Raw genomic sequence first — 14,078 nt, 5'->3', positions numbered from 1 at the left:
CCAAGTCTCTGCTGTTTCCTACAGGCCGACTGCAAACAATGATAAAACCCGACACAATTACCTCACAAACCATGCTATGGTAACCAAATTGTGTCTTAGTTTCTGCCAAGATACGATACACTGCTATCACAAAAGTAAACAAAATTACTAAATTTATATTTAAACACTAGCTACTTTTTAATGTTAAAAAAAAAAAAAAAAAAGTTTCTTTTGTTTATCAAGGCTACATTTATTGATAAAAATACCTTAAAAAATTATATTCTTAAATATTCTTTCTATTTTAATGAACTTAATGAAAAAAAAAAAGTTACCGTACACAGTTGTGCTGCCAACCACCCTCCCCCTCCCTATTTTTTTAATATATAAAATATTACTCGTTCAAAACGTTTGTGTACATAAATAATTAAGTTAATAATATAAATAAATTTCCATTTTTAAGTTATTGTGAGTAGTTATAATAAAAATACAAGTGCGGTATGTCGGGGTTTGTTTTCACCCGACTGAACGTTCAGCGTTTGTTGGGAGTTGGGACAGTGTGAATACGACCGTTATTTTTCATAAAATTCCAAATCCAATGGCCAACTTGTTTGTTAGTATTTGTGCGGTGTGAATTGGCCTACCATCCAAGTATCTCACTGTGGACGGAGAAGCCTTCAGAAAGAATAAGGGCATTGGCATGATCCCCTATGACTGTGAGTGAAAGATATTCACAAAGTTATTGGGGCTTTTATTTGTCCAAGCAGCAGCTCCGGGTCAGAGGTGTTTGGTCTGTGAAGATGGCGGCTCCCAGTGAGCTGTTTTGCTGGAAGGCTGGATTGGGTTTACCGTCAGTGAATACGGACTGTCTCATCGTGCTAGTGAGTTTTCATCATTGGCTCATGTAGACTGGATATTTATATGGGTTGGTTCTGCTCACGTGCCTAGCCTATATTTGTAGACAGTACAGCGATTCGGCTCGGTACCGCACTTACTACAGTGTAGATGGTACAGTGATGCCATAACGTCATAGTCATGCCTTGGCACCAAACGTGTGTATACTGATATGGACTTAAAATATAGTTTTATGTGAGTACTGGTCGCAGGTGTTGTTATATATGTGTGTATATTATTATGTAAAATAATGAATGCATCCATCCATTCTTCAAACTGCATATCCTATGTCATATGTAGGATACTGGGAAATAATTGTATTTTTATATAATATATTTACTATTATTATTCGTGTTAAAATAATTATTATTATTATTATTAATACAATTTTGTTTATTTTTCTCTTCTGTGAAACATACAATTTTCCAGAATAAAAGTCTGGAGATGATCACTAGAGCCCCAGCTACTATTTTAATCCATTTTATTTAAAGCATGTAGCTAACGTTAGACTAATCATTTTTGTTTTTAATGGTTGCCCAGGGCCTCCCATGACCACGATCTGACCCTGTCTAAATATCAGTCAGATCATGCTACCCTTTGAAACTGCAAATCTTCAATGTTTACTCTTCATGATTTAAGCTCAAATTCCTATCTCAGTTTTATTCCAAAGCCAAGGTACTGCTTATCGACAGATATTTTTATTGCATGATTCATCATGTGTGGGACGTTTGCTCCACTTTTCTTATTTTTCCACTTCAGTTTGGTCACACCAGGGCGCCACCTGTCTGTGCTACTGTTAACCACAAACCCACCACTGTCATCTGGAGTTAGCATCAATCTCATCTCCTATCGGCAGCTTTGAAGACTGAATTCAGATCCATTTTATTCCTAATCAACAAAGGTTGTATGTGGGTAAAGAACCAGGTTACTATTGCTGAAATCGCATGTTAAAGTGATTAGGTTACATCAGTGCTGTGTGTTTTGGACTCTCTGAGTGTTGTGGGATTTTTCCGGCTCGCCAGCGGTCGGGTGGATGTCTGTGCATTACAGTCTGTCTGCACCTACTGAGGGCGCTTTAAAAACCGCAGGCATGTTTTGCTCCCTCTCTCTGATGGTTTGGTAATGTGAAGTTCATTCAGAATTTTCCAGATTATCTCACTGCACCAGAAAGGATATAGTTGCATTAAATTGTGACTGCATGTGAAGGTCTGAGGATGTTTGGAGATTTGCCTGTCTGCTGCCAACTTGACGTTAGGCCTGTCATAACATTATAACATCATACCATAGTTTGACAGTGATACATTTTTGAGCACGTAATTGTGATTAATGATTTAATTATATATATTTTTCATTTGTTTCGCCGTGTATGCTTATTATTACACATACATATTTTAAGTAGATGTCAATTAGTAATGTTTAGGCTACTTGTATTTTTATGCCATGAATAAATGGCATATGTAAATGTTTGAAAAAATGTATTAAAATTAAAATATTCAACTGCTTTGGAGTGCTCCCATATCCTCTTAATGCACCCGGAAGGGAGAAATAAAGTTAAATAAAAAAAACAATTTCATTATTCTGTTATCAATATTATTATGTTTTTTGCAATATAAGAATGGAATTTAACATTATTTGATCATAATATTATTAAAAACAATAATATAAGAAATGCATCGAATAATCTGACCAGTCAATTGTGTAATAATTATTGACAGGCCTACTTTTAGTTAAAGGGTTGCCAGTTTCCGGAAAATACTGCGTATTGCAGCCATGGAAGCCAGCAAATGAACTAGGTCCGACTCCGATATCGCAGATTCTACCTGACCCTATCAATCTAAAAAGCTCTATGACCAGAGTCATTTTGCAATGCAATACATTAGAAGATCAACTTACAGTGTGAAGCTTGTCGCTTTCCATTGTTAATTGACCCTTCGCAAAAACTCACCCCTTTTAGTTCCTGTTGCTATGTCCGACAAGCCATGCCGCTCTCACACCACATCGTGTTCTCACTTCTCACGCAGTGAAAAATACATTGCGGAGCAAAGAGGACACTAACAACGCGCTGACAGACAGGACAGAGCAGGTTACATTTGATATGAAACACAGTCTCAATTTTCAAATTTAGCCATTTAAAAAAAAAGATGATCAAATTGCCAGTCAATCAAACTCCCTGCGAAGGGTGAATTGCCCTCGTTCCTGTTGCATTCTCAAACTGGCGAGCGTGGAGTCTGAGAGGCGGTGGCGGGCTAACATCTCTCTCCAATATTTTGAATTTGGAGTGCAATACCCATGTCCTGGTATGTGCTTGTTTTATTCTACAAGTTTTAGTCTTGATCTTAAAATATAGTATGCATATTTGACATTTAGGATTTTTTTTTCTTGATGTAATGCTTGATGTTTTGCAGTGGTCTATTACTTTATACTAACACCTAATGTGGAGTGGATCCAGTGTAAATACTGTGTAGTACTAAGGTTTTCTTTTCGTAGTAAACGTACTATTTAGTTACTTGGAACTGGAAGAATATTTGAATGCTACCGATCCCAATCTGAATTCTGACTTGTGATACAGCCTAAATCATAATATCCCCATGTTCGTTTATTGGCCAGAGGAGATCTGTTTGTATAAAGCATAAATAAAGGGGACTTGACTAAAGGTGATCTTTAGATGTTAAAATTAATGAAAAAGTGGAAAAAAACAATTAAATGTTACTGTTCAACTAGTTTATTGATAAATTAGCCATTGCTGTGGCTGCTTTGTGATGGTGTATTAGACAGAACACTCCCTTAAAGACAGAGCAGTGATTGGATACACAGCAAGACATGGGCGGGGCTTAAAATCAAGACAGCCCAATCATAATCTGTGCCACTCTATTTAAGGATCTTATGAAAGGTTCAAACTAATTATTACCATCTGCACTTTCAAGAGAAGCTGTTCTGTCATCCGTGGCCTAATTTCAGTGTGTTTATGTGTACAGCAGGAGTCTGATGAACTGCTTTTACTGTGGGCAAAGTGGACTTCAGCCAGCTGTAGGTTTCCTCGTGTTTGTTTTGGACTCTACCAGTTGTTCTCGTGGGAATGATTTATTTTCAAACTTGATCCTCTCCACTTTACGAGGCACAATTTAGGATTCTGTAGGAATCAATCTAGTAATAAATCTGAGGTTATGATGTCAGCCTTTGATGGAGATAACTGCGCTTTTTTAGCTCACCGCACGACTGCAACTGGGAAAAGAAGAAATCTCAGAACTCAATACTCAGCTCTTTCCACAAATCTGGTTTCCTCTCCCCCTTTTACAGTCACAGTTAGAGTCCTGTCAGTGCTAGAAGCCTAATGTTAAAGTTATCACCCCCAAATGAAAACTCTGCAGCGTTTTTTCACTAAAACACAAAAGAAGATTATTTTCCATTAAAGGACAGTTCAGTGACTAAAGCTCCGAAACTAACATAAAAAATCCCATATTCATGTTCTATATTCCATGTCTCTTACATCATAAAATATATTTGAGGGACAGACTGGCATAATTTTATATGACATAATATATCCATCCATTTTCTTCTATAGCCACTATGGATAGTGCTATGAAATGTAAATTATTTACTTGAGGTATCCACTGTATAATTTTCTGTTTATTTTATTTGTAATGACCACATCATTTATGGTATTTTATGACATTTGGACACACATGGTCAGTTGTTCAAGAGCTCAATGAAAATCACACGAGGAAGAGTAAAAAATGTCAGAATTTTCCTTTAGAAATCGAGGCCGATAATACTTGAGTCGTTCTGTGTGAAGTGTGAAGGAATCACTCCAGGGCATTTAAACCCCAGTGATCATTAGTATGTTGCTTTCAATGGAAAGAATCTGCTAAATGACGTGCTGATGTTCTGAGCCAGGTGTGAAGCGCTGGATCTGTCAGCTCTCAGCTGCATGCGCTGGAATGTAAAATTAAGTCCTACTTTATCGGATGTCGTCGTAAAAAACGAGGCATCCCATCCAAGAGCTAACCCTGTCCAAAAGCTAAAGCTGTTTTGTGTTGTTGCCTTTGGTGTAGCTACAGTAACTAGCTATTGTTGTTTATTCAGGTTGTGCTCTTGCTTAAGTTGCTGTTCGAGTTTGTTGCGACTTGATGTTATGCTGTGTATTATTGTGAGGTTGTGTAGTACTCTTGGTTTGTCTGTTTGTGCTAGAACATAAATGATACTCAAATTGCTTCTAGCACATAAGATTTATAATTCTAGCTTGACAATAATAATAATAATAATGTATTTTATATAATTTTCCAGGCATATGCTCGCTTCTCTGGAGCTCCGCTCAAAATTCACAAGATTTCTAACCCCTGGAGAAGCCCCACAGGTAAGTAGGCCCAGTTTTAACAATCGGTTTCTTGGCAGACACCCAGACACTCCACTCCATTCATTAAAGAGTATCATTTAGCATGTTTTAACTGAAGCACACATGGCCTCTTCCTCTTTCCTGCCGAGCTGCTGATAACTTGCATCTGTATGTTTCTCTTTCCACATTCTTGTCTATCTCCATTTTTTTTTTCTTGGCTCCTGAATTCTTCAGAAGTTCCATATTATTCCATATCGAATACATAAATATTAAAGACCTATCAAAAGTATAACAGTTAATTAGCCTGTTTATCGCATTTTAGCGTATATCCTCTTTGGGTGTAATGTATTATATACAGCTACTTAAACATATAAATAAACAAATTACTTGATCATTTTATTTATTTATAAGATTTCTTTGGACAGAAATTATTACTTTTATTCAACAAGTATGCATAAAATGTATCAAAAGTGACTGTAAAGGCATTTGTAATGTTACAGAAGATCTCCATTTCAAATGTATGCTGTTCTTTTAAACCAAATCAGAATATTAGAATGATTTCTGAAGGACCATGTGATATTTTTTATAGGTCGTGCATTTCCATTATTGATATCCAGAATGATAGCTAGCTTTAAATGGATTGTGTTGTTGGCAATCTTTAGGCATTTAGAAAAATCATAAAACTTTGGCAGTAAACTCATCCAGGCAAAACAAAAAAGTGCTTTACTGACGCTATTATTATTATTCACTGAAGGTTCACTACCTGCTCTCAGGACCAAAGAGGAAGGCAGCTGCTCTCAACCCAGTCAGATCATCATTCAGTTGAGGAAACAGGTGATTATCTCTCGCCCGCAAAAACCTCTATGATAACATTTTGCTCTATACCGTGTCCCTGTATATATTTCACTCTTCATGGGTGCGTTTTGTTCCAAACAAAGCTAAATTTAGTAGTTTCGGGTTCATTCATTTGAGGACTGCAGAGTTTCCAGGCCCTAATTTTCTCATTAATCATGTCTGATTGCACAATGAAGGTATCCATTAAATTTGTTTGGAATGAGACACAATAAGTATGTGTTTTCAGGAAAGGTTTTAATTATGTGCATAATTAAAACCCTTTCTATAAATATGTTTCTTGTCTCTCATTCTACCAGGTAGTAGTTCTGTTCAGAGTCAAAAACATACACAGATCAAGTCAATGCTTGCAGCTCATTCACAAAACTACACAACTTTTTGGATGCTAAAATACGTTCTCCTTTTCTTCTCCTTTTGGTTAAGAGCCTGAAATATGAATTTAGAAAAGGTATTTTCATGTTTTATTCTACGACACAAAATACACCAGTACTTACTTTTTTAAGCTTTTATTTGTCTTAAAGCTGCAGTCCGTTGTTTTTCCTCTTTGTCGCCATCTCTGTTAGAAATCTGCAATTGCAGTTATTCGCGGAATTATTAACTGTGCGTGGGTAGTAAATGAAGGCATGAAACAGCGGCATGAAACAGCGCGGATGAACACAATGTATTGAGGAGAACCTGTCGCGTCGCTGTGGATACTGTAACGTTACTGTCATCAGCAATCTCAGAGTATACTTTTTGAAAGTGTCAACATTAGAATTTTCATCGGAAAATGTCATCTGAACAAGTAAGTAACATTCACTTTTGTTCTGACCATATTCGGGGGGGTGGGGGGAAGCATTGCAGTAACGTTAGGCTATATCATGCTGATTAAATCTAACGATTGCTTATATCACGTCAAAACGTGAAAAATATATATTTTTTCTGTAGCCAATCTGAAGTCCGAAGTCTTTGGGTTTTACAACTGTTGAATCTCCAGTTGTCACTGGTGATTGTCGCTTTAAACTTTCGGGATCCGCCATACCAAGTGCTAAGCTAAATCTCCACCTCCATCATCCACACACGCTAGCCGGGGACTCCTTCTCTATGTGTACAGAAGTGACGTAATGACGCAAAGACATGCTCGAAATTCCCGTGGAAATCCACCAGTACCACTGGAATTAAAATCATTATTACAAGCTTACCGTTTTGAATCGAGGTAAGGCAAGCAGATCGTTTTGAACACTGGCTGGTTACGTTTTTTTTCAAAAATGTCTTTTTTGATATTTTTAAACCCAAAAAAGTGCCGGACTGCAGCTTTAAATTTGGTTGCTAACAAATAGCTAAATGGGACTACAGATGGTATGTTAAAGGTTATCACACCAAACAGGAAAACATCTCAAATAATCTACTTACTACTCTGCTTTCACAGCCTTGTTGTGTTTATACTTGCACTCTTGCAAACTATTACAACTCAAACTTTCAAATTTGTAGAATTTAAATTAGATTTAATCATGGTGATGGTGACGTTAAAGTCGTGCGACCATGGTGTAGTTCGTTTACAGCCCAACTTTTGCTTTTTACTTCTGCTGCTGGTATTTAGGCCTCAAAATTCATAAGTTGTGTTCATTTGTGAAGAATATCTTGATGAAAAAAAATGTGTGAGAATCGTTAACTTTATTTATTATAACTTTATTACGCTTATTTTCTGCTATAATTCAAAAGTCAATGGAAAAATCCTTCTGGCTTTTTGTCGAGGGAACCAGGTGATGCTTAATTCTGGGATGGCCTACAAAAATACAGGGGATGAACAATGAAACTTTAGGTTTTACGCCTATATATGCCTTGTGGCCAGTCCTCACTGATTTTACACAGTAAGAGCGGAGTGTGAAGGTTGAATTAGCAGAGCTATAGCACAGCTGTACATTAAATATTGCAATCCACACAGCATAATGGGAGACATATCCGTTCAAAAGAAGACAAATTGTTGGTGCATGCTCATCTATTGTCGACGCAAGAGGAAGCTGTCTGAAAGGGATTGTCCAGGTACTAACTCAGATTGTATTAAAAAAAAAACATAAAACCACCAAAACTGTTTGTCAGGAGCTCCACAGGGTCAATATTCATGGTTGGGCTGCTATAACCAACCAACAGTGCAAAACTCTGTGGAAGTTACGGTGTGGAGACGGTGTTTACACTTAACACCCGGACTGTTGCTGCCCAGATTGAATCACGGCGGTGGATCAGTGTGGGATGCTTTGGGCTGCAATATCATGTCGCGTCACTGCCAAGGACTACTGAACCATTCTAGAGGGCCGTGTGCACCTAACGGTTCAAATATTGTACCCTGAAGGGGCTGCCGTGTATCAGCATGATAATGCACCAATACACACAGCAAGATTTGACATAATGGTTTGATGAACATGAAAGTGAAGTTGAACATCTCCCATGGCCTGCAAAGTCACCAGATCTAAATATTTTGAAGCCACTTTGGGATATTTTGGACGAGCAAGTCAGAAAACATTTTCTTACAGCATCACAGTGGCCTGGCCGCTGTTCTGGAAGAGGAATGGCAACTGTGCAGGACTTGCAGTATCTGTCATTTCCAAGACGACTTCATGCTGTGTTTGCAAAAGGAGGCTCTACACCAGGGATAGGCAACTTCGGTCCTGGAGGGCCACTGTCCTGCAGAGTTTAGCTTCAGCCCTGATAAAAACTCACCTGTCTTTATCTATCTAGTAATCCTGAAAACATTGATTGCCTTGTTCAGGTGTGTTTAATTAGAGTTGGAGCTAAACTCTGCAGGACAGTGGCCCTCCAGAACCGGAGTTGCCTATCCCTGCTCTACACCATACTAATAAATTATTGTGGTCTAAAACCAGGTGTTTCAGTTTCATTGTCCAACCCCTGTACATCATAACTTCAGTGCTCAATAAATAAGCCATTCTTTGGTTGTAATCACCGGCCCTGCTTGAACGGTCAAATGCATGATTTGGAAAGGGACAATAGCAGATGTAGTAGTAATGCTGTAACTTTGTCTTTCAGAAATACAACGCAGACTATGATCTCTCGGCCAAAGAGGGTGCAGACACGCTGGCCTTCACCTCGCTGCTGGAGGAGCGACTGTTGCCTGCGCTTGTGAGATTCGAAATCCTGAAACTTGAAGATGATAGTTTTGGTGGGTACGTGCTCAAACACTCTCCTCATTTCCCACCAGATCTACGCTCTATGGGTCGATCCTAAGAACTATGCGGAGGTGACGCGCCGCTGGTACGGAGAGAATATGTGCTTCCCGCTCAATTTCTTCCTGCCGGGCCGCATGCAGAACAGGCAGCTGGAGCGACTCCGTCTGATCCGAGGAAACGACGCGCTGGAGGCGGGAGAAGAGGCAGAGAAGGAGGTGAGATTGAAGTTGGCTACATGTTCTCCGGGTGGGATTCTGGATATTGTGCTTGGTAGTGTTTGTTTTTATGTACTGTGAAATGGTCATCAGATGGTGTTTGGGCTATTGTGACACTAACGCCCTCCTTCAGAGAACAGGGCGGCTGTTAGACTCAATGTTCCAGAGGCAACGATGTTCTGGTCCCTGAGGAGGACACTGATAAATCAGCAGATGTGAGGAATCTGGGCTCAGATAGAGCAGAAGTTCCGTTCTGGTAGAGAACTAGTTGCTAGTAGTGTTAGGAAACAACTCTGCTTATGATACTTTGAGTCACAATGTGCATGCTTTCGATCTGCTCACTACGATTAAGCAAAATAGTCCAGTCACACCTATAACTATAACAGCATCCACACTAATGCACAATATCATTCTGTTTATAGTAGGCACACCCTGCAGTTATGTCGTCTGCCGCTTTAAATGCTCGAGCTGTTGATTTCTGATTGGCCGTCAATGTTTGTATTGTTCATCAGGTGGAAAAAAGTGATTCCTCTGTGTCGTTATCATTATAGACTGCCCTATTCTCATAGACTTCACATAGAACGATTATTAAAAATATATATATATACATGTCCTTTTTTTTTTTTCAAGTTCAAGATACTGACATAAGAGTCTGTAACCTAGTTGTTTCTTCTACATCCTCTCTGTCTCTATTGTCTATGACTCTCCAGCTTTACCATGATGCTCTGGAGTGCCTGAATCTTCTCTCTCAGCGCCTGGGATCGAACAAATTCTTCTTTGGAGATTCGTAAGTCCTATAGTGAGAAAACTGCTACGTGTTTTACGCATCAAGGTTGATCTTTTGAGCTTCACTTTGAGACTCTTGGTTGATGATTGGTTTGGTGTAATACACATTTTGATATATTGATGTATTTGTGTGTTAAAGGCCCTCTTCTCTGGATGCGTATGTGTTTGGTCATCTAGCGCCACTTATTAAGATTCAACTGCCTAACTGCCGACTGCAGCAGAACTTGAAGAATCTGGACAACTTGAGCACATATTGCTCTAACATTCTGAGCCTGTACTTCCCCAGTGAGAGTAAAGGTGGGCAACTAACAACTACAATAAAGTGTTTGCAAAGAACAAAATGTGCAGCATGTTGTACTTCTGTCTGTAGAATAATAAGAGAAGATTGTTCTTCATATGGTTGCCTGTTCGTGTCTGTTCTGTGTGCAGAGGGCGTCGGTCGTCCGGTGTCCAGCACACAGCAGGGGGGCGACTTTGACAACGAGCCATACAAGAGACGCAAGCAGCTGCTGTCAGTGCTGGTTGCTGTGGCGGCGATGTTGAGCTACGCTCTGCTCACCGGCATAGTAGCTATTGAGCATATGCAGGAGGAGCATGTAGGCCCCGCCTCACTCAGAGGCCCCTCCCATGAGGATGAAGAGGAGGAGTGAATGAGAATGAATGAAAGTAGGGCTTTTTTTAGTTGCACTGGGAATAGTCACTTTACATGGTAGAGGAACATACAAGAAACCATATATTGTTAGGGATTTATGTATTATTTATTCCTTGACTAGAGCTTTAATTGCATAAGCTTTCATTTTCTATTTTTGTTAAATAATTTTCTGTTTTTCCATAGATATGCATTGTTGCTTAAATCTCTTAACTTGGTATGTTTACGTGTGTGTTTTTTACCAAAAATAAAAAGCATAACTATTCATAGCTACTAATATTAAGCTAAGTTCAGGTAAGAGAGCACTTAAAAACTTGTCACTAACTGAGGGATTCCCTTAACTTTTATTGTGTGACTGTGGAACAGTGTTTTAAACCCTTTCATAGCTTCACGACAATGACAATTCGATTTTCACATCTCTTATGTGCTATTGACTTGTTTGAAGCTCAGTCAGTGTTTTTCTTGTTTTAATGCACATTTGATTTGCTAACTGCATAAATCATTCTTTCCTCTCTGCTGTCAGTATTTGTCATACTTCAGACAGATTAATGCTCATGTTAATGTGATTGATCCTATTGATGGAAATCGAAAATGACCAATATTTCATAAAGAAAATAGATCACACACAAAAAAACATTTATTCTCCTTCATGTTGTTCCAAACCCGTGCGACTTGGTTTCTTCCGTGAAACACAAAAGGATTTTGCCAGATTGTTAATGATGCTAATTTCCACTTAGAGAAATTGGCTGTTCGTTGTTGTTTTTTTACTGCCAAGCTCCAAAACAACATAGTAACGCTAACGCATTAGAATAGTCCAAACAACTTGTGTGGTATTTTCTAAGTATTCTGCAGCCATACGATAGTTTATGTGAGAAACTGTCCCTAATTTATATCATTATTTGCTAAAAATATTCCTCTTGACTCTTGTATCTTATTTGGTTTAAATCAAATAATCAGTGCATATGCATATTCAAATTTGGTGCAGTATGCTTGGTCACTTGTCATGTGAGGACCAATGGCATTCAGCATCACTAATTTTGTGTATTGCACATTGAATAAAAAACTGTGACTCAAACATGATTCAAAATAATGTTCTTTTGTATAAATCAACACAAGAGGGAATAAAATAACTATTTTAATTTTGGGCACAAAAACTACTTTTTTAATAGATATATTCAAGGATAAAGAGAGAAACAGTGGCTTATGTTATTGAGGATTAGAAATTGCTGTCAGATGGAGATTCTTTTAGGAGGCAGTAACAATTGTTAAAGCCAAAAGATACTGTCCAAAGGAACCTCGCTGACAGACTGCCAAATTGGCTAAGATGTTTCAGTTCCTGTAACTTTCCATGAGGTTTTCTGTAAGGTTGTTAAACTACATGAGAGGGAATTTTTCTCTCTAGTTAAACTGTTTGAAATCGAAACAATGCATTTTTGAAGGTTGCTCATTCGGGTATTGTCATTTTTCCTCTTAACATCTTTGTTTTTCACCTTTGAAACCAGTTCACCTTTTACACTGATGTGTAATTTGTTCAAAATCATTAGACAAGGCATCTCTCTTGGTTAAGCATGGGATTCTACAGAAATGTAAAGGAAATTTGAACAACCAGTTTATCTCTTTTCACTAGGTGTTATGTGCTGTAATAATATTGCTTATGGATTTCTATTTTAATAATTTCAGGGGCAAATAAACAGTCCTGAATGATCCTTATTCTGAATGGGGTTTCTTTATTTTCTGCAGAATGCTGCATTGACACTGAGGGGGTTGCTCAAACAAAAATCTGATTTTATCTGTTGCATTGTTGTAACAGAAGGCCCTGAGGACTGTGGTGTGTGTGAAGTGGAGGTTGTAAGAGAGAAAGATATTCTCTTCAAGCTACAATTTACCTGCTGGCAGTGTTTCCGATCATCTGAGTCGGCTGAGCGAGGGCTCTGTGAATTTGTGCCCTGGGGAGACACAGCTGTGTGTTACAGCACCAGACTGGAATCTCTCTCTGGCTCCTGTTCATTCCTGGGTTTGTTTCCTTGTATTTGTACGTGGAAACATAGTGAACCCCCTCCCCACCACTAGACCCAGAGCAATCAGGAGCTCCCCGAAGCCGCACGACAGCGTTTAATGACCTCAACAAAAATCATCTGGGAAAGAATTTCTGTTTGAGAAGGAAAAATGCATTTGGATTGTGCTCATTTTCCACACAGGGATTGAGACGGGGAAGCGGTGGGCGGGGTTATGGTCTGAAACTGTGTCATGGACCAAACTGGTTCTGGTTTTGTTCAGGGTGTAAAAGTTAGATTCATGACTCCATTGTGAAAAATTTACTCAACTCATATTTTCCTTTCTGGGAAGAGGGCTGTTTAACAAGTCCCCTCATTTAAAGCACTTTCGGATGGTGCGTACTGCGTAGTACAAAAAGCTGAACAATTTTTTCTGCTTGCAGGGTCCAGTAAAGCTCAAGTATGACAGAACTGTTCCCCTGACACCTGCTGTTAAAAGCTGTTTCTAAGGAAACTCCGAGGTAATGAAAAATAAACATCACCCCAGGACAGACTGTCGAGACTGAACAGTCCTCATACTGCTCTGCTTTAAAATGTCAACAGCGTTTGCTTTCTTTATGACAATAAATTTGGTTTGCTTGCAGATTGGTGCAAAATCAAAAGCTGACACTGGAATTGTGAGTTTGAGCAAGAATAGATGGCCAAAGCCAGTGTTTGCATTTGTTCTTGTCATTTAAAATAATTGAGTTTACCCAAAACTTAAAATGTTGCTCAAGTTGTTCCAAACCTGAATTTCTTTCTTCTGCTGAACACAAAAGAAGATAAGAATGTCAGTAACCAGAAACTGGACGGCACCCATTGACATCCATAGTATTTTTTCCTACTATGGAAGTCAATGGTATCCTACTATGGAAGTCAATGGTTTCCGTCAACTGTCTGATTACCAACATTCTTCAAAATATCTTCTTTTGTGTTCAGAAGAAGAAAGAAATTCATACAGGGTTGGAACAACAATGATGACAACATTTTAATTTTGGGGCGAACTAGCCAAGCTTTTGTGGTTTTTTTTGCCCAACTCTCTTTAGTTTTTAGGGGAGGAAATAATTTAAAAAGTTGGTAGTGGGGTCTTGACAAGTACATCAACAGGAGGAGTACATTCCACGTTTTCAGTTACCATAAAGTCTACCTGAGTGACCACATATCTTTACTTGACGCTAA

At 38.6% G+C, this 14,078-nt stretch overlaps 1 protein-coding gene across 4 annotated transcripts; it reads left to right on the top strand.

Moving 5' to 3' along the window:
• Positions 1-655: 655 nt before the first annotated feature.
• On the top strand, positions 656-13,512 carry mtx1a (metaxin 1a). 4 transcript variants are annotated; one of them, XM_079626289.1, is made up of 9 exons: positions 749-857; positions 5,155-5,224; positions 5,958-6,037; positions 9,077-9,169; positions 9,249-9,431; positions 10,142-10,218; positions 10,357-10,514; positions 10,647-10,883; positions 13,304-13,512. In XM_079626289.1, the coding sequence occupies exons 1-8, from the start codon at positions 777-779 to the stop codon at positions 10,865-10,867; spliced, it is 963 nt and encodes a 320-aa protein (XP_079482415.1). In that variant the 5' UTR covers positions 749-776; the 3' UTR covers positions 10,868-10,883; positions 13,304-13,512. The 4 variants fall into 4 exon arrangements, with proteins under 4 accessions (XP_079482414.1, XP_079482415.1, XP_079482417.1 ...); XM_079626291.1 differs by lacking the exon at positions 13,304-13,512 and adding an exon at positions 1,630-1,782 and having other exon boundaries at positions 756-857; positions 10,647-11,411; XM_079626290.1 differs by lacking the exons at positions 749-857; positions 13,304-13,512 and adding exons at positions 3,145-3,167; positions 3,846-3,897 and having other exon boundaries at positions 10,647-11,411.
• The last annotated feature ends 566 nt before the right edge of the window (positions 13,513-14,078 follow it).

Source organism: Phoxinus phoxinus (assembly GCF_949152265.1).
Source record: "Phoxinus phoxinus genome assembly, chromosome: 10".
Taxonomy (NCBI): Eukaryota; Metazoa; Chordata; class Actinopteri; order Cypriniformes; family Leuciscidae; genus Phoxinus; species Phoxinus phoxinus.
This window is presented reverse-complemented; position numbering and strand designations above follow the sequence as displayed.